At 40.7% G+C, this 22,639-nt stretch overlaps 1 protein-coding gene across 11 annotated transcripts in view; it reads left to right on the forward strand.

Moving 5' to 3' along the window:
* enox2 (ecto-NOX disulfide-thiol exchanger 2) overlaps positions 1-22,639 on the forward strand; it is a 192,161-nt gene that overhangs the window by 127,461 nt on the left and 42,061 nt on the right. For all 11 annotated transcript variants that reach the window (XR_015130404.1, XR_015130406.1, XM_086300899.1 and 8 more), the window contains 2 exons: positions 1,635-1,766; positions 19,059-19,214. Coding sequence is in view for 9 of the 11 variants with exons in the window: in XM_086300899.1 (XP_086157025.1) it covers positions 1,635-1,766; positions 19,059-19,214 (288 nt within the window). In the remaining 2 variants the exon portion in view is untranslated. The remainder of the gene's footprint in view (positions 1-1,634; positions 1,767-19,058; positions 19,215-22,639) is intronic.

Here is a 22,639-nt window from a genome sequence, read left to right on the forward strand (position 1 = left end):
AACTAGTCAAATGCATGATAGTTTGAATGTGAGCACCACAATCAAGAAGTACACTGACCTTTAGTGAGGATTTAAAAGTACTTTTTAGAGTGTTGGGCAAAAAAATAAAATTTAGAAAGAAAAATGAAAGCCCTCCTGCAGTTCTCCCCTCTTGTTCAAAGCCCCACCCATCACAGGAAACTCGGAAAAGACCACCACTGAGTCTGTAACAGTCTGCGTCTGTATGGTATGAAAAGACCATGTTGTAAGCTAGTTTTTATTTAACCAGGCAAGAGGACTCTGTTCGGTTGAGGCTGTCACCTGTCAGCCCTGGGTGTGTGTTTGTGTTAGCACTGCAGGTTTCTGTACTGTAAACTGCAGCACAGCTGTTCACCAGAGCTCACAGCCACTCTTCTCTTCCTTTATTCTAACGCCTCAAAAGTGTCCCCAGTTAATAGGGTTGTGTTAGTTAACAAGCCTGTGAAGTCCTCGTCAGCAGCATTATCACAGCGACACACACAATGTGGGTTTTATCGGGCCTCTCTATGGCAGCGACAGCAGACGGGTCTGAAATTAGCAGCTCTGAGAGGAAAGCAAAGAGGCACACGGCATTATTCCACATTCCCAGCTGTGTCTGAACACCAGGAATACCAATATAGCAGTTGTTGTTCGTCAGACGCACACATTCGTGCACGCGGAGCAGACAGTTAGCACCACAGTCAGCTCTGTCACAGACCTTCTGAGGCGTGAAGTATGTGCAGGCTACAGCTCTTCTCATTATTAGGACTGTTGCCACAGCAACTTACAGGTCTGTCAGAAAGAAAAAGGTCAACCAGAGGAAAGAATTCAGAAGCATTTAGGGCTCTTGGATGGACTGCAGATGGAGAGAATAGGTCCCTGGTTTGTGTTCATGTTGGCTTTTTTTATTATGGTGACCAGAATATGCTTTATTATGCAACACTTGGAAGCAAAACCACAGATCTGGAGTTGTCTGTTTGAGATGAAATGTGCATATTTGTCCTTCTAAGTTGGAGAGTTTTCAGCTTGTCAAGGTTTAGTAGCAGACTGCCTGGCAAACGTGTGATAGAATCAGGATTTATGCTCCTCGCCTTGATAATCTTGGTTTAGCCTTTATTATTTTCTTACTCTGGTTGCAAAAGAAAGCTCAGATCTTTCATTGGAGAACTTATTGGTGTACATTTTTGTGTTGATATGTGCGAGTGTCCTCCTTCTCCCCCCCCCTCCTCCTCGTGCCTTTCTAAGGCATCTGGCGCCATTTCAGCACACTCACAGAGGCAGAATGTGTCAAAAGGCCAGGCTGTTGAACCTCTGTGCACCAACTGAACAAACGACAACACGAGGAAAAATAGATTCTCTGTGACAGCGCTGCTGAAATCACTGTGGTCAGACTGACTGCAGGGTCACGGTAGCCTCGCCTCTCCTCGCCTCAGACAGAACACAGACTTAAAGCAACAATTTGGCAACTAGACATGCCACGACAGCGCTGCACACTTAAAAACAGTCGTTTACCTCGGTCTTCACCACAACATGGCTCTTCTTCTGCCGTTACCTTTTTGTCATGGTGATTTGAAAGTCACTTGACTGATGCTGACGCTTTTCCTTATCCCTTTTTGTGTGTGTTTATCCTTTTGCAGAAGGCATCTGCAACATGACAATGGACTCCAACTCGATTACAATGCCGATGTCAGACCCCAACGCCTGGGCGACAGCTATGAATAACCTGGGGATGCCTCCCATGGGAATAACTGGACAGCCACTCATGCCAGGTACCAGATTTCTCCATATAAGAACCAATCTTGTGTTGAAAATGTGACTCTGTAGCATGAAATATGAATATGGGAGGAGTTGTCCTCATATAACACAGTTGAATTGCATCAGTTTGATTTTACACATGTTGGAAACATCATTTTGCTGTCTGCAGTTCCCAGATATTGGTGACCCAACACCAAGTATGTTTTGTTTTTGTTGAATTGAATTATTGCATTTATTGCAGTTGCATTTTTGGCATAATTACCTGATTTCTTCTCATCTAAAATGGTGATTTATGTTGAAGTGCTCGCTTCAGAAATGTAGCTCTAGTTGTTAATCCATTCCCTTGATAATTATTTTATTCATCATGGCTACAGTGTTTTCCTTCTGGTTGTTTTCCTTTTAAAGACAGGAAAAATAATGAGATTATTAAACCAAATTGGAGAAGAAAAGGCAGCGTGTAGGCGGCTGTAGCTCGGAGATGGAACGGGTCAACCTGTAATCAGGTGTTCACTGGTCAGATTTCCAGCTTCTTCTTGTGGAAGTGTCATCAGTGTTTAAGTGTGTGGGATCGTCAAACTGATGTATTCATGTATGTGCCAATGGGCAACAGCGTTTTACGTGGAAGGAAAGTGCTATACGAAAGCAAATCTAAGTTTTTACCTGGAGTTCGCCTCCAAAGCTTCTCAAGCACAGCATTTTAATGTCATTGTAAGAACGAAAAAGATGACATTTCATGTGTGAAGTGGGGCCTTTGTGGATTCGTAGCTCTTTTTCTTTGACTGCATTGTCAAGTGTGGATTGACTGCTGCTGTGGAGCAAAGTGGATTGTCATCAGTGTGGCTACGCTGGTCATTTTAGAGTAAGCATATTTCTTTCTTTTTTTTAAACGGCATGAGCTGAGTCACCAAGATGGGATTGCAGGCTGGTAATCTGTTTCAAACTGGCATACACACAAGCAAAGTCTGTCTGACAGATGCTGATATGACTCAGTCCCACTAGGATCAGTTAAAAGGAGCTTTTTTTGTTTTCAAACTCTGTGCTTCATGCAAGTTATAAAAGAACTGTTAAAAAACAAATGTATGCTGAGGTGACTTGTAATCGGTCATTCTTTGTCTTCCACCTTTAGCAAGTTAACGTTTCCTTGCGGCCTTTTCAGGCGGCTGTGTACTGATAAAATGCAGGTTCACATATGCCTATATATTTGTGTACACGCTGACACCGATGGCCTTCTGTACGCTCTGCTTTCCATTAATTAAATGCATTAAAGGATGCATATGAAACACTATTACCGAATTAGTCCTTAGGACACAAAACAAAACACCTGTATCAGCTTATCAAACAAGAACATTCACGCACGTTTTCATAGTTTCTCCCTTTGTTTTAATGAAATACACCAGTATCAGCACTAAAGGCATGTATTGTATTATACCTGCTGCATTATCACTCAGCACCAAGCAATGACAAAAAATCAGTCATTGGTTTAAAAGCAGCTGCTTCAACTGTTTGGAACCTCTCCGTTTTGGGGATTAGAACGGTGAAATTTCATTTATTTGCTCATTTATCCCACACTCTTACAACCTCAAAGTGCATTTTGTATGCGCCAGGTTGAGCTACTGTGTCCTGATCTACCGCTAAAATATCCAGCCTTACCGATTGCTTTGCTATCTATAACATTAGGTTCAGCAGCAACCTCCCACTCTCCATCTCTGAAGAGTTATTCTGCCATGTCTTTTCTCTCTTCTCAGTTGAAAGCCTTTCCCTAAAGCCTTTTATAAATCACTTCCCACTTCTTAGCTGAAATGCACTTTCATATTTGAAATATGCCAGGCTGGTGTGTGTGTGTGTGTGTGTGTGTGTGTGTGTGTGTATATATGCACTTGGAGGCGAACTGTCTTCCAAATGCACTCCTCGGGAAATATTAAGGGAAACACACACAGACGCAGGCATTGCGTATTTCAAATATAGTAGAAGTCTTTCCAGTAAAGAGAAAGAGAAGTCAGAAGTGACACCAAAAAAGTCTCATAAAGATGGAAACCAGACAGATTTTGCTTGTTTGAAAGTTTTAACACTGATCTGACCATCCCAGACAAGTTCCATATTGCTGACTAAGAATGAAAAATACATGTTTCCTTGATTTGATTTCAGCCAAAAAACATTCATTTTGCTTATCGGTTCCTTCTGTGTCTGGGGCAGCATCAGGAAAGTAAACACAGGGATGAGGTCTTGAAGACGGTTCTGTCCAACCAAATGGCAAGAGAGCAATGTACTTGCTTACAGAGGAGGTCAGCCCTTAATTCATTTTCCAGCTAGCTGCTGGAAGACTGACTGTATAAGGTTTGTATTTTCTGCAAAACATACCCACCTTTGGTAGCTTTTCAGCCTAAACTGGCGAAGTCAGTTGGTGTACTTGGTGGTCATTTTGGTCAACATCCAGCTACGAATGCAGTTTTAAGATCTTCCCCAAACAAATCAGTTCAAGGGGGAAACAAACCAGACTCTGGTTCAGTCAGAATAAACAACACAGATTTGAGATGAAAACCAATGCTGGAAGGTGGACATAAACACATCTTTTCAAGAGTCTATATTGCAGCTGAAGTGTATGTGTGAAGCGGACTGATGGCCCCCTACTGAGATTCTCTCTTGGAACTTTATTTGCAGCAGTTGAAGACCTTTTCAGAGCAGTAATTTAAATTCATAGCAGAAAAGGCACACAACTAAAACACTAATGATGCCCGTACCAGTAATCCAGGGTGCACAATATGAGATCCGTGAAACTCACACCTGTAGATGGAATGCAGCAATTAGTGTTATTAGCCGCACCTGTGTGTCCAAGGAAAATGTCTGCTGTGAGAAAGGCCAATTAAACTGCTTTTAAACTTAGTCAGACGCTCAGACAAGTTTGCCTCAGGTCGATCTTACAACCTGATTTTGATGTGGTAAGAAGGAAAACGGTGTGTGTTTGTGCGTGTTTGTGTGTTTGTGCGTGTGTATGAAAGAATGGCTTCGAGGCCGACACACCCACACAGATGTTTTCTGCTGTCTCATTAGACTTATGCCTCAGTTCAGCTCCATCATAAAAGATTACTGGTAGTGTATAACTGGAAGTAGCTAATTACACTTCAGTACGGTTCTTAGGTATATTTTACCAGGCTTGTAGCACATTGATCAATGGTTTGATCAATGTGCTTTCATCCGACCACATTCTTACTGGTTAGGCAATCATGGGTGTGACTTCTACAATAACGCTTTCATTTAATATTAAAATTATTTTAGCTGTATTATAGCTTGCATGTTGACATTTTGATTGCCTTTAATGCGAGCTGACTGACTTCATGCAGTATCATGTTGATGGAGCTGAGAGAGGGAGGTGTAATTTATTCCACTCCAAGAGGTGCAATAAACCAGCAAGGGAGTGAAGATGTTGGTCAAGTGTTGTTTGTTCACACCCACGCGACCTTAGGAAGAGTTTTCATCAGGCAAATGCCATGTGGTGGGTTTAGCTTCAGTTTTCAAAGCATTTAAATCTCGATTAGAGTGAAACATTAGATGTCAGAAGAAATTTCAGAAGGGTGATGGGTTGAGCCAAATCAGAAGATCTGCTGTTCATCTGCTCTTTATGAACGGAGTTCATCCCAGTAAATTCTTAAACACTCAGACTTTATTCAATTACTCTGCAATGAACATCTGGACTCGAACCCTATTTAAAAATAAATAAATAAATACACAGCTGACAGCTAACTTATAGTATTCTGTCAGCAGGCTGTACAGAAATGGAAATTGATGCTTTCTCAACCAGATAAACGCCACAAAAATAATTATATGTAATATTGAAATGTGCGAATTGTCTTATCATCTGTCTCCAGTCAGAAGGAGTTTTACATTTTCCTCCAGTGCATTTTCCACTAATTTCAAAGCATGAAAAAAAACATGCAAGTGGATCCACTTGAGCACAACCATCTTCTTTGCCTGTCTCAGTAGGACAAAATAGCTCAAGGTTAGCCACTATACATATGTGCATTCAGCTTTCATAAACTGTTCAGTTCTGTCGTAGAGGTTTCTTTTGGTAAATTTAGATTCTTCCGTTTCATTATGAACTCTTATGAAATCTCTGAACACGAAGCAGGAGGCACACACACTCATCAAAGACTTATGCTGTCATGCAGCATTTGTTGCCAGGGCACCTTTGCCTTTGAAGAAATCCAGGTGGATTAGTTATTGATTCCCCATCATGACTGTACATCATCTTTTTTTCCTTTTATTTTCACCTCTAACCAATGGGGAGAACACTCTCTCGGTCTTTTTGTCTGTCTTTGATTTTTGACGGCATTTCTGCACGAGTACACTTTGTCATATGTTTCCTGCATGTAGAGTTATGTGAGATTTTTATGTCAGTTCTAGGTTCATTCATTAAACGGACTGCCTGTGCCAGACCACTTTCCCGAGACATTAAAGTCTGCCTCTGTTTCATCCACTGTGAGCCCAGAATGTATTTCTACACTGCAGAGTCTTTCCCTGCCTCCAGCCAAGTGGGTTTATCCAGACAGACAGCTGGATAAACAGACTTCTGTGGGCATAGCCTTCAACTCTCTGCAGCCTCTCAAAGTCTAGTGCACATCTACAATGATGACAGTTTTATTTCTGTAGCTGGACTGGGTAATGGTTATGTATATTAGAAAGTTTTGTGATGTGTGTTTGTGTTACACAGAGAGAGAGATTGGACTCGGGCAATAGGCGTGAGGTTGTACATACTGTATGATTTATGATCTTTATGCTGCAGAGGATTTTTGTGGTCTGCTTCCAACTGGTGCTGGATGGTTCCTAGAAGTTGCTTGAAGGCTTTTGTGATTGATTTTTTTCCCTTTTGTTTGCATTGTATTTACCTAACTAATTCAGTGTCCCCATACTGTTGCTGCTTCTGTCAATTCTGAATAAATGAATATATCTGTTGCATTTATGCATGTCCTACAGGAGGGATCTGCTTGCTTTTCAGGGGTTTCATACTCTTTGATTTCCTGTTTAAAAGGGTTTTTGTGGATGTGGAAAAAAGAAAAATTACACTCAAAACTGCCCTCTGTAAAATCAGCATGCTGAACTTTGATTTTTTCCTTTTTCTTCAGGAATTGGGTTGTAGTAACTGATTACCATCTTTAAATGTGCACAAAGTAGTACTTGAACAGAACTTTGAAAAGAAACACTAGTTGACGAGTTCAGCGCCTTGCCTGATGGACTAACAGTGCACCATAAGTAGCCTAGTTTAGGAAATGTCAAACTACAGCCTGCTGCATTGATGGAAGGAGTGTTTTTCTGGCTTATGTAAATTACATTGAATTGTGCAGAAAACCAGACGCATGCACATATGCAGTAGATGTAACTTATGCCATTGTGCTAATATTAGTTCAGTAGGTCTAATAAAATAAGCCAAAGAAGTAGTTACTCACATTACAGCCACATTGAAGCCCCAAGGTACCAGCTAGGTGTGGTAGGTTTTAGTGTAAAGGGTAAATGAACACGATAGCTTGGAGCCTACTAGTACAGGAGGTTGTTGACAAGGCCTAGCTTTTCCACACAGCTCAGCAGAGAAGTACAACAGTCCTGGAAGCAAATAACACAAATCATCTGAGGAGAAGAGACAGCAGGGCAAATTGCATCTCAGCAGGGGAGGAAACGCACATCCAGTACAAATGGCAAACTCTATTGATCGGAAGGCCAGACTTCAGGACAATTGAATGTAAAGAATCTGACCCACGTGTGACAGCGAAGGTGGGGTCTATTGTATCTGTAGGAAATATTGATTGGAGTGTATGGTCCTGAACTCTAACAGTGTCACTTTTAGTGAAGTCGTGCTATTCTGCTGACTGTGTGCAGTGTGATCTAGTATGTAGAATACCAGCAGTTCAAATAGTAAGGTGAAGCCTTTCATTTGTCAGGAATTCAGAAGACTCAGAGGTAATGGAGTTTGACAGTCAGTCTTCCCCCAACATCATGGGGAGTGATCCAGTGTTTGAAAGTGCCATGGGAATTTTAGAGGGGAGGTTGTAGTCAAAAACAAAAAAGCTCAAGTTGTTAATCTGGTTATTTTTGTTCTTATAACCAGCAGTAATACAACTGGTTACATTACATTACAAACAAGGTTTGGAGGCCTATCTCCGCCCACCACCACTTCCCCTGCCGGTGGCGGACTCCCTCAGGTGTCGGTGCGTTGGTGGTTCTTTGTGTCTGGGGGTGGGCGTCCAGGTACACACCGGCTCACTCCTTGGCGGCCGCTTATCGGGGCCTGGAGCCTAGGGCTCGCTCGGGCCCCTTCGGAGGTGGGGTGCCCCCGGCCTCTCGGCCTGGGGCTCGGTCACTCAGGCGCAGCTGGGGGCCGGCGGAGCTCACGGGCGCGTCACTGCAACCCCCCCTGGCTTCTGCTCCGCGGCTGCTGAGTGAGCCCTCATCTGGGACTCTCCTCAGCTCTTACTGGGACAGTGGCGCAGCTGCCCCTCTGTTGGTCTTCCTTGGTCTCTTGTGTTCTGGGGGCCTCTGGATGTCTGGAGTTTTGATCTCCTCCATACCCGCTTCACACCCCGGAGGACGGGGCTGTGGCCCCCCCACACACTCCCTAGCAGATCGTTACATGGAGAAACCTTTGGAATACAAGCGCGCTGATCCACACAGGTATGCACACAGGTGTTCACTGCTCGTAGACCCAAATTACACCTTTCTTGGCTGCTACTTCGAAGCACATCTGTCCTGCGTGCTGCACAACAACATTGAATATTTAGTATTTACTGCTGTTTGCACTTAGCTAGATTAATGCGATGGTGTTGTGTTTAGTATGTTGCTTTGTTTTTTTTTTCTGCTTGTTTTCTATTCTTCTCTCAACAGGTGATCCAGGAGATTTTTATTTTTTTTCTCCCCCCCTTTCTCACTGTCCCTCTCCCCTTCTGTTTTTCCTTTCCTTCCTCTTTCTTTCTCCCTTTCCTGTCCCTCACTCATGTCTGTCCCGTCTGTAACATCTGAAAATAAAATATAATAAATAATAAAAACAAAGATCGACCAAATGGACCAATACGGCAATGCCACGATGATCCATTTGGCAAAGTAAATCCATTGGGTATCCTTGTTGGTCTTCAGACAACAATTCTGACGGCTAAAGAACCAAATGGGACAGGCAAAAAAAAAAATAAAAAAAAAATACATTACATGGTGCAGTCGTCTGAGCTGAATGCTCGTGGATAAGTTGACATCTTTAACATTCACAAAGCTAAAATAGTGAAAACTGTGATAATGGAACAAATGTTGCAAACAGTAACTAGAACATCTGGTTTCAAGATTTTTGAGATCTGACACAGATATCCTCCGCATGTCCTCCTCCTAGGGGCTTCACCTTGTATTTCCCCTCCCTTCGTAAGTATTCCCTTTAGTCCCACACATCCAGACTATAAGCAGAACCAGATTCATGGCTATAGAGTTACCCCTGTACATTTCTCACTACATACAGACCTCCCAAGATGGTTTTAGTTATTTAAGACAGTATAGTGTAACCGCCATTCTGCAGAGCAATTGGCCTGATTTGAAGCCTGCGCAAGTTCCCGATCTTTGTTTGTTTCTGATACAGAAAATCGAAGTAGTCTCCTTCATTTTTGTATACACAGTTATTAGGCTTTGTTTTGAGAGAGATTCTATAATTATTACTTGTCGCTCAGTGTCTCGCACTTCTAATAATGCCAGTAATGGATCACTATATTTCACAGACTTTATCTCATGTTCTTTTTCTTTTTTTGTTTGTTTTTGATATGAATTAACTATTCAACTAATATGTGCACCAACCAACAGCTGGTGCCTGATGCCACATTGCAAAGAATATAAACACATATATACGTAAAATTGTTGTTTTTATTCTTGGTCTCAGAATATTGTTGATGGATTCGGATATACAAATATGCTATATATAAATAGTCTTTCAGATCAAACAGTGGTCAAAATTAATTTGGCTTTGCCCATCAAGTCCCAGTTACAAAGAAATAACCATTGCAGTAATTTCTTTCCAATAATATGAATACACTGTTAGAGTGACCACAGCAAGTAACATTTTAACTCTTATTAGGGTCAATACAAATTGCCAGTTATTGGCTATAAGGTTAAATCTGTTTTGCTTAACCAGTAACTTTTGACTGGCTCAATGCTCGCACCACATTTTAGACGAGTAAAAGACTTCTGTAATAATCGTTATAGTAGATGTCTGTTTTCACACAAATGATGGCTTTGATTAGCTAATTTAGTTTCTCACATTTGGAGACAAATCTACTCTTTGGACAAAAGAGAAATTTGTAGGACTAACAGCAGATGCTGGCTTGGCCGCACACATTTCACCATAAGGAAAGCATTCGACACTTCACACACACGTATTTGCAAGTTTGTCAGAATTAATTTAGATGCACATATATTTGCATGAATACACACACAAGCTCAAACACTCTGGAGAATATATAAGCAGACTCCAGGGACAGACAAGTGTTCCCTGAATAAACAAACGTTCCTTTGTCTGTCGCTTCCCACTCATCCTCTTTCTTTCCCCACAGCTGCCACGAACCCCTGCACCACTGTACACACTGTGGAATATATAAAAAGTTAGTGTCATGCCTCATTACTCATTTAAAAAGGACTCCTCATATGATAGGATATGAATCTGGGCTCTCTCGTTCTCACGCATTAGCTCACCTGGATTAACATCAGGAAATACATTACATGACAGTCATTCCTTTGCCGTAAGCTTTTTCCAATCCCTGGACTGAAAGCTGTGTCCCTTTCTGCTGACTGCTCAGAAGCAGCAGTGGGACGATGCCAGAGGTTTTTGGCTGCATGTAGGCGGACAGAGCGGAGAGGCAAAGCCTTCCCCTACCTCGACTATACAATACATGTGGAAAAAAATAGAACAGTACTTATAGAGCTGCTGAAATAGGACTTTTCTGACCGTTCTCACCAATCTACTTCAAATGTGTTTGCCTGTTGTAGGCTATATATTGTTAAAAGCTGGATTTCTTATGGAGATTTGAGTATACAAGCAGCAGATGAAGACAATGGACTTTGGAGGGCAGCATAAGAGAACTGATTCCTATTTGGATGTAATCGAATAGAGAGATGAAATAACTTTTATGAACAGCAAGTAGATAGTTTCTCTCTATCCTGCAGCTTGCAGCTCACAAGAAATGTTGCAGTAAAAGAAATTAAGTCTGAGATGTTCATATGAAAATGTAAAGGGGGTGACTTTTGGTAGAAATTGAGCGAGGCGGCCTCTGGTAAGGTTCCAGGTGGCATGGGTAGCTCGCCTCATTAAAGAATATTATCCAGCACTGCCTCACGGCAGCTGCCTATGCCCCCCCACCACCACCCACCGCTGACTCTGCTAGAAGGGACATTTACCCTGGAAATCAGAGAGGAGAACGGGGGAGGGAAGAGGAGGATGACATTAATAGCCAGGAGCTTCACATAATCAAATCTGCGCGTCTTGATTGACGGGCAACTCAGAATGTAATTACTTTGAACAAACCTTCAGGAACTAGATTGTTTAACATCAAAAGAACATCATCAAGAAGAACAAGAGGAAAATGAATGAGAGTAGAATAACCTCAGAGGCCAGCGTTGTGTGTGCACTCATGCATGTGACTGTACAAGAAAGAGGTGTTGCAGGAAGATGTTTGTGCATTTCAGTTTTCCACACTGGGAGAAAATAGAGACTAAAGCTGAAAGACAAGCGTAGTAAACACAATCAGACAGATGTGCGGCTACGTGTGGGTGGACCCAGCCCCAGGTATCTTTTGTTTTTCTTACACAAGAGGACCCTTGTGCTCTCTAAGTCTCTCTGTGGGGTTTCTACCGAGTCAGAGAGACCTCTCCTTCAGCTCTCAATGAGTTCACACTATTTTTGCTAGTGTGACGTGTATCTCCACCAAACTGTTTAATATGCATCATTTATACAAAAATGTTAATGTTTTCTAAACACAAGAAAAGTTGCACTGAAAATCACTCAACGCCATTTTTACCTTAAAGATTATATTTTGAATATTAGACGGTAGTAGTCCAGCTAGTCCGCTGCCAAATAAACAGCCATGTTTAATGTTTACATTACAAATCCAGAGTCTCAGCGCCCAAGACGGTCTCTTTAAATTTCTTGTTTTGTTAAAACGGTTCAAATATTTTGTGTGTATTGATTAGTTCAGAATGGTCTCCTTGTATTCTGTTGGTGGACTGATTGAGTAACTGACTAATCATTTCATCTCATCCTTGTCCAATTGTGCTATTGTTGAATCACAAATCTGGGTCTTGTTATCTGGGCTTGCCTCTGAATTAGTGCTCCTTTTGCTTAACTGGTTGACTGAATTAAACGTAAGTAATAGCCTCTTATAGCTGTGCCCAATCATGTCCTCATTATTTTGCATGTGCTGCCCCTCGGTTTTTTGTAAATTTGCAATTAAGTATCATTCCATTATTGTTACACCCACAGGCTTCCGAAGCTTCGTTTATTAAAGCTGAATTGACATCGTTGGGAAGATGTTTCTGTTTCTGGGAGCAACAGTTGTTTGTGCCTTAACCCACATGACTTAGACAGTTTATCATTTTTTATCATTTGTTTTTGCAGCAATTCTGCAGCACACACGCGTCTCTTATACATTCTTTTTTTATAACTGTGCAAATCACAATGGCCTAGAATCACATTGGCCTAGATTAATTTTTTCTCTTCATTTGTCTTTAATTTAGTGTTTGTTTTAATTCTTCAGTTTCTAAGATCCTTTAAATGTCTTCCTTCTCCTTAATTCGTCTCTCAATACAAGTTTTGGCAGCCATTACTGTGGTTTTTGTGTTAAAGGTGTGAAGGGTGATGGCGATGGAGCTATTTGGTTGCTTGTCTTTTTATGATTATCACAGTGGAGCTTAGTACTTAGAGGGAACAGGGCTTTATTAACCTCTTTCACCTTGACACAGCCAGCTGTGAATGGAATTTCAGATTGATTTTAAATTTGTATTGATTTTCTTAAATGCCGCATATATTAGCCTGTCTTTTTGTTGTTGTTTTCCTCTCCCCCACTAGGATGACTTAGGAAAACAACAGATGACCGACAAATGACCCAAGTAACCTCAAACACGGGACATTTTCCTGTGTTTTCCGACAGCAATTTAAAGCCTGCCTGTTTTTGCTAATTTCCACCCTCGTGTTTTATTTTTGGGCTCTAGTAGCTTTGTATGGCTCACGTTTTAAAATCTTTTCCCCCTCCTCTCTCTTAGTGAGCCTTTGTGTAGCCTCTCAGTTCATCCACCGTCTGAAACAAGCCATTTTAGCACCTTGCCATTTCCTCTCCTCTCAAACAGAAGGGTTTACATGGTTGCGAGTGGATAAAGCGCTTCTGCTGGCAGACTGAGCTGTGTGCCTGAGATGACCATATTAAGGACATGCAGTCTCATTGCCGTACACATCCAGGAGCAGAAGAAAACTGTTGGAATCTGACTGCTTGGAAGTGTTTTGAGCTTTTGGATCAAAGTCATTACTTGTAGACAGACACTCTTTATTATTTAAAACTATAAAGCATAATCGGTCCACTTTAACCTTTAACAGAAGAAAACCACAAAAGTAAAATTGGCAACAAAGAAGGATTCATCCACTGCATGTGCTATATATTTCAAGCTTGAACTCGGGTTTTGGCTGAATACTCCTGCAGATTAGTAACACATACACTAATGGCTACGTTCCTGGAAAAACTTTTAAAGAATTGAAACTCTAATAGAACGTGGTGTTTCCCTGATTACCAGCCAAGTGTACCAAAGCTAGCTAGATGAGCTGTGTTGAACTATCTCCAATAGTTGGCAGTGTTGCCATGTTCACAGTTATTAATGACTGGGTTTTTGTTTTCTTTTTCCTACAAGTAAGAGAAGATTGAGGCTTGTAGAAATGGTAAGGCAATGTGTGAGCCCACCCTCGGTCTCACCTCCACAGACTTGGTCACCACTTCCTGTCACATTTGAGCACACTGGATATCCTGTTGTTTTTTTTATACTGGTGCAACCACCAATATTTTCTAAGCACTTCAAATGGTTTTGGTGCCTGAACGTAACCAAACAAAGAGTGAAAGCAGAGCTTGCAAACAACACACAAACTGTGGTCTTCCAGCTTAGATTTGTGTGATCGATGAGATCTCCTCCTTCAACTGTGTGACAGATTCTGCTTATTATTTACACTGTGGTTGGAACAGCTGGTCATGATTTTGTAATAGTCTGGTGAGATTGTATTGTTTTTGGGGTTGTGTGTTCTTTGTGTTTTTTGTGTTTTTTTTGCTTTTCTTGTCTTACAATGCACATAATTGCGTGTAGTTATCAGGTTGTGGATATTTTAATATCCATCTTAGTTACAGTGTGCCAAATTTCTTTTTTTTTTTCTTTTGTTTTTAATCTGATATCTGCAATCAGCATCCCAAATATGCTCACATGATCTCCATTACAGTATGGACAAGTAGTAGTAGTAGTAGTAGTAGTGGTATTTTACCTTAGTAGGAGTGAGACTTTTGACACATATTTTCTGCAGCAGGCATAAACAGTGGTGCATAAGATCTAATGTAAGTGTAAATTCTGACAAAACAGCAGATCCTAAAAACAAAAGCTTAAATTTTCATCCATGTCCATTTACAGAATAGACTGTAAGTAGCATAGGAGGAAATATGTTATTTAGTATTTAGTATTTATTTATTGTCATTGTCAAGAACAATGAAATTGCGTTTGGGGCTTCCATACAACCCCAAAAAAAAGAAGAAAATAATAAATACCCCTTAAAACCCAAGTGTACATATTTAACCCAGTGTGACTCCAATGCAATAAGACAATCCTTAGCAATAATGTTCGTAGAAATTCAGACAAAGAATTTGTCTGAAAGTTATGTGTGTTTATATTCATGATGAAATGTGCTCCTTGACCTGTATTGTTAAAAATGGAGATGGGGAGGGAAGCTGCGGGTGCTGTAAATCTCTGGGAAGAAGTAAATAATCGTCTTTATTACACTTGATTCTGCTTTATACGTGCTTCAGGTCTCAGGCATTTGATGGTTAAGGATAAATTCATAGGCTCACATGAACATGAACGGCGCTGCAGTGAAATTGCAGCCTGATGCAGCCACATCGTTTTCTCCATATGAGCTGAGATCTAGTTTGATTTGTATCAAAATATGTTATAAACTCACCAGCATGTTTCCTTGTTTTAAAACGGGGACAGTGGAGCTTGGGCAGTCCTGAAGTTCTGAATCTTTTCTTTTTGACATATTGTTTGGCATTCAGGCTGTTGCACCACCACCCCATCCTCTATCAACCTTTTCTTATCATTCTTGCTGCTCTCCATCTTCCTTTTCTTCACTTTAACATGTAGAACTCATCAATCGCCTGGCAACAGGGGTCCTTATCACCTGTTTCCTCTCACTGTGACACCTGGTTAGAGACTGAGGTCATCAGCACACATCCATCCATTTTCCCTTGATGTAGCTCGCTTTGCTCATTTTAGTTTTTTGAGGCCGTGTTTTTGGGGGTTTGTTTTTTCAGTATCCAGCCTCTATTTCCTTTTTATCCTTCAGCCATTTTTATCAGCCCAACATATTCATTACACCCTCCCCTGCTCAAGGGACCTATTTTGAGCCTTCGATAATATGCATATTTCTTTATTCGCCTTCACTAAGTGTCATTTAATTCCTTTACTTCCCTCTCTTACAGTAGATTTAGAGGGAATCACTTATGAGGAAATGTATCTATAGCCATCTATTTCCACTTAATGCTGCAGACCGAAGAACAGTAAATAATATTTTCCTCAATGGATTTATTGCTATTGAAGATTCAAATGAGCAGACTTCAGATCACAGATAATACATGCTACTATTATTTTCTGGTGGTGGGCCCTATCACAGTGATTTATTTGCATTGCTGTAAACTGTGACTCATCGTATATGGAGCCCCCAAAGTGCTCAGCATTAAATAAATAAATATGAATGGCTGTAATTAAGCAATAATTTGCAAATTTATTCAGGAGATAATTAAAACTCAACTCATTACTATATAATACATTTTATTTATTTTCATAATTTAACATAAAATTACAGGACTTAATTTGTTTTCATAATGGCATTTTTTCCCCATAACCATTTTTTAATTTATTATGTTTCTGTTTTCTTTTTTACTGTTTATTCAAAGCAGCATCAACTTGGTTAATTCCGAATTGGTTAAGAGACGGGGGAATTTAATTGCCTGGAAAGTATAAGAGGGTAAGAGAGAGGCGGGGAAGCAGCAAGTCGTGAAAAGACATTTGACATTTGGATGCAAGTGAGTGCAAGTTATGCGTCGATGTAGTTTTACTGGAAGCGTTGGTGAATCAGAGGCTGAAATTTCCCGATTACAAATCAGGATTCAATAAACATGAGTTGGACCCAAAGGTACTGTAAGAACGACACAGTGCAGTTACATGAAGACTGCAGCGACAGTGAAAGTTAGTTGCATCATGTTTCATGTCAGGAGGAGCTGAAATATCCCAGCAAACTGTCAGTTTTAATTCCGTGATCATGTCATGTGGGATGGATGACTTGTCTGTTCACATCATTAAGTATGCTGTGTGAAACGTGGACCTCAGAGGTGGCAATGAGAGAAGTGAGATATTAAGGGTTGACACTACAGTGACATGTCTGTTTAATGTGCATTTAATTAAATCAAAGCGTGGTATTTGAAGCGAGACATCTCCGTTTTATATTTTAAATTGCCAAGGTAGATGCAAAAGGGTTTTTTGTTTTACATTATTACCCGTTAGGGGCAGGCGATATCGCCTCAAAAATGTATCACGATTATATTGTGAGAGGAAATCTGTGATAATGTTCATGATATTGAAATAAGGTGACTGCAGCTTGCAGGCAGTGGCATTTATTAGTGGAAAAAAGTGAATGTCATTTTCCAGCCTTCTTTTTTTTAATGAGCAACAGCAAACAGCTCGTTTGAAGTGCAACTGTATTGCCAGCAGGTGCCAGCAGTAGCATTATAGTCCAATAGTGATACAGAACGGTAACCTAGGAAGTGTTTCCTTAATAAACCTGCTCAGCTTTTTACTTTAATTGTTGTTATACTAGCTTAACCTTGTAACTCTTCAGGAGCCTGCATAGAATAGTAAAATTGAAACAAGTATTTTCTGCGTGGGATCTTGTGTTGAGCTCTTTAACTAGTTGCTTAAAGCCATTCTTTTCCACCGTACCGCATCAGTCCCCGCTGTTTGTTCTTTTTGTTATTTGGATTGCTACTAGCGAGTGCTCCAGCAACTGCCTGTTGAGTCACCAGCTGCTCGTATCTCCTCCTCACATGCCTCAATAGGCTGGTTGTAGTCAATGCTGTGTTTTTGCCTTAAGTGGTGGAACGGGTTTATTTCCATCTTTACCAGGAAGAGTTTCCTTATATATTTTGTAAAATATGGGGCTTAGTTGGAGGTCTGACCTCTTGTAGCCACCTCACTTGCATATTATTGAAGCAGCTCCTTTTTTTTTTTTTTTAGGCCTTAAATTGTCATCAGAGGCTGGCACACTGCTCTCAGACATGGTTTTTTTTTTTTAAATACTGCTATCATTGTGGACAGCATGGCACAGCCCTATGAGGCATCTGATGAATCTGATAGTCCCCAAATTAAGTCTGCATCATGACTACTACCCCAGCTATAAAGGACTGTCTTCAGCAGCAAGAAGAACAAAGTGACCTCCAGCAAATGGTTTAAAGATGACGAAGACATTTTGGGTTTTCATCAAAAATCAGAAGCAGTTAAGACGATAACTCAACAGCTTTTAACACCTGCTGCCTTTAGAACAAGCCTATTATATAAGTCAGAAGCAAATATTTTGATTGCCTTGCCATGTCATAAAATAGTAGTTGTCATAGAAGTAGTACATAGTAATTAACCTGTAATTAAAAGGAAACGACTGACACATTACACATTCATGTGGTTAACAATAGACTGATTTTAAAAGCACAACATGCTACCAGATTGTCACTTTAACTTTGTTTGCAAGAAAGATAAACAATAGTGTTTAAGGAGTAGATGAAAGATGCCTGCAGGATGTTACACGTCAGATGAACTGTATTGCTTTGTCGGTGTTTGATTTTAGTAGAAGCAGATTAATCAGCAGAAACAGTAACTGTTACATCATCTTTTGAAGAGCCTTACTTTGACATGTCTGTGACATGATCACAGTTCTGAAAAATCTGTCACTGAAAATTTATTAGTCGAGTTTTAATACTTTCTTTAGTAATTTCATGGTTCATTATATATTTTACACAGTTTGGTTATTAAATGTCGTTTAATTTCTTTTTAATTTGTTGGATATCGAACACTGTGGGGATCCACACTCCTCCTGTCTGCTCTGCTGAACCCTCCCACTGTGCTGACTGATAGGACCGCATCTGCATATCTACAAATAAACTAAGGAAAAACATTAAATTCTCCCAGAAATTAGTTTGCTGTAAGATGTCTCAGATTCATTATTTTGCTGGTTAATTTATGTATTTCCTGATTCCGCTGGTGACCAACATGTCTGGCAATCAGTAAATGTCACCGTCTGTAAAACAGTTTTAACTAGTGTCACTTTTTTTAAACATACAGTATCTCGAGCATCACATTTTGCATATAACCTTTTGTGACAGATTTGCGAGCAGCGCTCTTGCATGTGCATGCACAAATGCAAAAGCTTCACTCACCCCGCGGCATAATTGTAAACTCCAGATCCTCTGCAGATGATGTTGACACATTGGACGATGTGGTGAGGAGCATCATTTCCATTTTATAAAGTTCCATATTGAGACTAGTATGCACAAAAAAGTGCAGTGTTTGCCTGTGTTTCAGTATGAGAGTAGATGTGTCCATGTTTCCCAGCCCCAGTGTGAATCAGCATTGTAAATAAAGCTGCTCTGATATGTAGACCCACTTGCATTATCTGTAAGTTCATCATTCAAACAACAGGGGTGACAGAGAAAGAATGACTCAGTAAAAACTTCTTGAAATATGCATGTGGTTTGCAAGATTATTTATTCATGCATGGCTGTGTATTCCATTATGTGTAGGCTGCTTGTGTGTCACTGTTGTTGACAGAGAATCACTCAGGGAATAAGTACGCAATGTGAATGCAACTTAAAAGATTTAGTATGGGCTGAGGTGATATCTGACCAAAGGTTGGTTATTCAGTGCAACTCTGTTTATTGTTACTGTGTAGGTGTTACCTTTTCCCTTTGGAAGGAAACTACTGTTTGAGCTCATTCATATTTCTCTCCTGCCTCCAGATTTTGACCCTAGCCTTGGTATGATGGCTGGAATTACCCCCATGAACCCAATGATGCCCGGCCTCGGTATGGTACCTGCAGCTCTCTCCCAAGACGTACCGGTTGTCAAGGAGATCATCCACTGCAAAAGCTGCACCTTGTTCCCCCCCAACCCCAGTAAGTCATAGTATTATGCTAATCCTACACCGGCTCTTTTCTTCTAATACAGCTAAAAAGACCACATTTCTTTGGCAGACATCGGCTTGTGTTAGAGCTTGAGATGCAGCACCTTAATTAAAAATACCTCAAAGAAGGGTCAGGTTTTGAAATGCATTATTTTTTAATTTGGTTTAATTAATAATCTTGTTAATAATTTCCCAGTGTCCTGGACAGCATCTTCAGCTAAATTGATCGGAACATTAGTTCAGATTGAGCATAGATGGCTACAAAGTTGAGACCAAACAGCTGATCTCATCAGCTGGTTTCAATTCCAGCTGACATCAGCTGACCACTGATCATGTTGGTAAAATCTTAAGTAAGCCCTTTTATTTACATTGCTTTAGCCTGCTGACAGTTGTCGTGCAAGCCACTTTGCAACCCACATCAAGCTCCAGTCTGTTCTGTTTGTGATTCTACTTTCGTGCTTCAATGTCCTTATGCTTTCGATCCATGTGCAGAACTGTAGGGAAGTCCCACAACATCTACGCCAAAATTATTTTTTCACTTTACTGCAGATGCAAAAGAAATGAAAAAAAGAAAAAAGAAAAAAATTGAGTTGTTTCTTGAAGATTTGATCATATTTATCAGTTTAGGTGATTTATTGCTTTGCAGGATTTCTACCCATACGGTTTTGTTAAAATGTTGCTTAGACTTAGTATTACACTGTCATAAACAATGTCAGTACAAGAGAAGATACACCTGTTCACTTTAAGCTGCATTTACATTCTGACAAACACAGTGGAAATTCTCAGGGCAAAAATCTCACTTTGTATAATCTGATGGTATGTGTGTTTCCCAGAGTGGCGTTTATATTTATCTCACCGCCACCTTCCAATTATTCTGAGTTAGGAACCAAAATAGTGGGGGGGTACTTTGATTGATCCCACCTCTGCTTTACGGATTTCCTGCTGCATAAAGCTCTCTGCCTGGGGACTTTTTTCAAACAAGTGCTACATGTCATCTTCAAGGTGAACTGAAAGAAAAGCTCCTTACCACATTAGCATTCACTAGTTTACAATCCTTTTGCAAAACAAAACACACTCCTGAATTTTATTAGGCAAATATTGTTTTTCACGGCGCACATAAAGCTGTTTTAAGATATTCTTGTGCATCTGCTGTATGCATTTTGGCTCAGTATATGTGACAAAATAGAGCAGAGAGAAAAGCAGATTAAAAGTTTAACTTCACCTTGGATCATATTTCAAGCTAGTTGTCAGGAGCAAGTAGAGAAATGAACCAGGTACTTTGTTCAGGGGCACCTACAAACCCTGAGGCTAAATGAGGGATCAGCTTGTCAAGAAATTACCCAACAACTTTATAGCCTGTCACAGTCACTCACAGTCACAAGCGCGAGTGAAAACGTTTTGTGGAAAATAATCTCTTCCCAAAACCTTTTCAATCCTTGGTGGCACATGGACATGAGGCTTAATTGGTAACCTTTTTCATCCTCCTTGTTACTTTCTACTTCCCTGCCTTTCTACTCTGCTCCACTTACTCTTCTCTCGCTTTTTTGCTCCCCAGCTCTACTTATGATCTTTTTGCGTGTCACTTATTCCAGTGTCACAAAAAAGCAGTCCATCTATAAGCCAGGTATTTTAAAATAGGCAGACAATTGAGAAGCTGTCTAGCTTGATTCTTCTCATGAAAGCTAAGTAGCTCTGTAGGAGGTCTACAGGAATGGCTAATGCCCAGTGAGAATTGGCGCCTTATCAAATGGGTTGATTTTGTGTTTCTGTGGCTCTGAGAGTTCTGGTGTCGATCTCAGGTGTATCTGTCAGGGTCGCATTTTCCAGCTAAGGGAACTGACTAAAACCAGTTCAGGTATTTGGCAAGGTTGTGGTATGTCGCCAGTTTATTTACAATATCTCATCTACAGTTTGACACTGTCACGGTCTGCGGAGGCAGACCGTGCGGAAATGTGTGTGGTGGACCCAGGAGCGAACACAAGCGAGGATGCAGGAGTGGAGTTAAACAAAAGCGAGCCTTTTATTCTGGCTGATGAAAGGAACAAAACAGAGTGAGGGCAGCATAAGAGTAATAGTTCAAACAGAAACCTAAACTGGACATAAACTAAGAAAAAGCTATGGCTGGAGATACGGAACACAGGGGGTGGTAACACAGACGACGCGACACAGACTACATGAAACACAGAGACTAAATACACAAGAGGGATGATCAGGGGAAGTGGCCACACATGGGAACACAGCTGACACAGATAAACATAACAAGACATGGCAGGAGTAAACAACACTGACGGGAGACTGTCAAAGTAAAACAGGAAGTACACAGGTGCAAACAGGAGGAGAGAGAGAGCGCGGGCATAGTGGGCTGGGGAAACATGGAATGAAACAAGGAGGGGAGATGAGGGCTCACAGATACATAGAGGGGCACACAGGGGATAAAAGTCACAAGGGGAAGTCAAATAAGGAACAACACAACAGGACAACTTAGGAAACATGGCCTAAATAAGGAACGAAATACAAAAATATAAGAAACTAAGAATACTGGGCCCACATGGCCCAGGACCATGACAGACTCATTCTATTTCCATCCCGAAAACTGTTAATTGAGAAATAATATTAAAAATATGTTGCTGAGCCTTAAGGTAATGACTATCAGGCCAAACCCCAAAGGAGTTTTGCACTTAACAGACCATTACAGGACCTTTGAAGGTGTCTTGAGGAATTGGACAACACATCTTTATGGAGCGAGGCAAGGCCAGCATATCTAACAGACTGCAAACGTAACGCTGTTCTTTGTCTTGTTTCTTCTTTGGGAGGTTTTGCTATGTAAATTACCCTTCTACCAGATGTGGTGTGAACATCTGGCGATCACTATAATGTAAAAGATGGATGATAAGTCAAACCTGGTCTCTTCCTGCTGTTGTTCTGTGGTCTTAAGTGTAATGCTCACATTTCTTGTAGGAGCTTTAAGGCATGGGCAGTGATCACCTTTACACAGTAAACTGCAGTGGACTCTGTTCTGACACATCTTACACTTACACTACTTCTGCTTTTGTGTATGTGATTGGACCACACGGGCCAGCCATCACTCCACAGCACTCGTTGTCCTTCATTTGATAACCTTTCTGAAGCTACTAACTTCGACCTGTCATTTTGGAGTTGCTCTGAGCAGTCGTCTAGCCATCGCAATTTGGCCTTTTGTCAGAGTTGCCTGAACTCTTACACATACCCATTTTCTCCTGTCTCCAACACAAACTTGAAATCCTGTCTGTTTGCTTGCTGCTTATTACATTCCAAGCCTGAAAGGTATCATTGTTACAGGATCAGTGTTATTAATTTCACGTCTTTATATGTGGTGTCATTGACGATTATCTCACCTCGACTGAAAAATTCAGTCAGCTAAAGGACAGGGCTGGGCGT

Source organism: Aulonocara sp. 'chitande type north' Nkhata Bay, linkage group LG2 (genome assembly GCF_057382095.1).
Source record: "Aulonocara sp. 'chitande type north' Nkhata Bay isolate Kocher_YH1m ecotype deep benthic linkage group LG2, A_spYH_male_GT1.1, whole genome shotgun sequence".
Taxonomy (NCBI): Eukaryota; Metazoa; Chordata; class Actinopteri; order Cichliformes; family Cichlidae; genus Aulonocara; species Aulonocara sp. 'chitande type north' Nkhata Bay.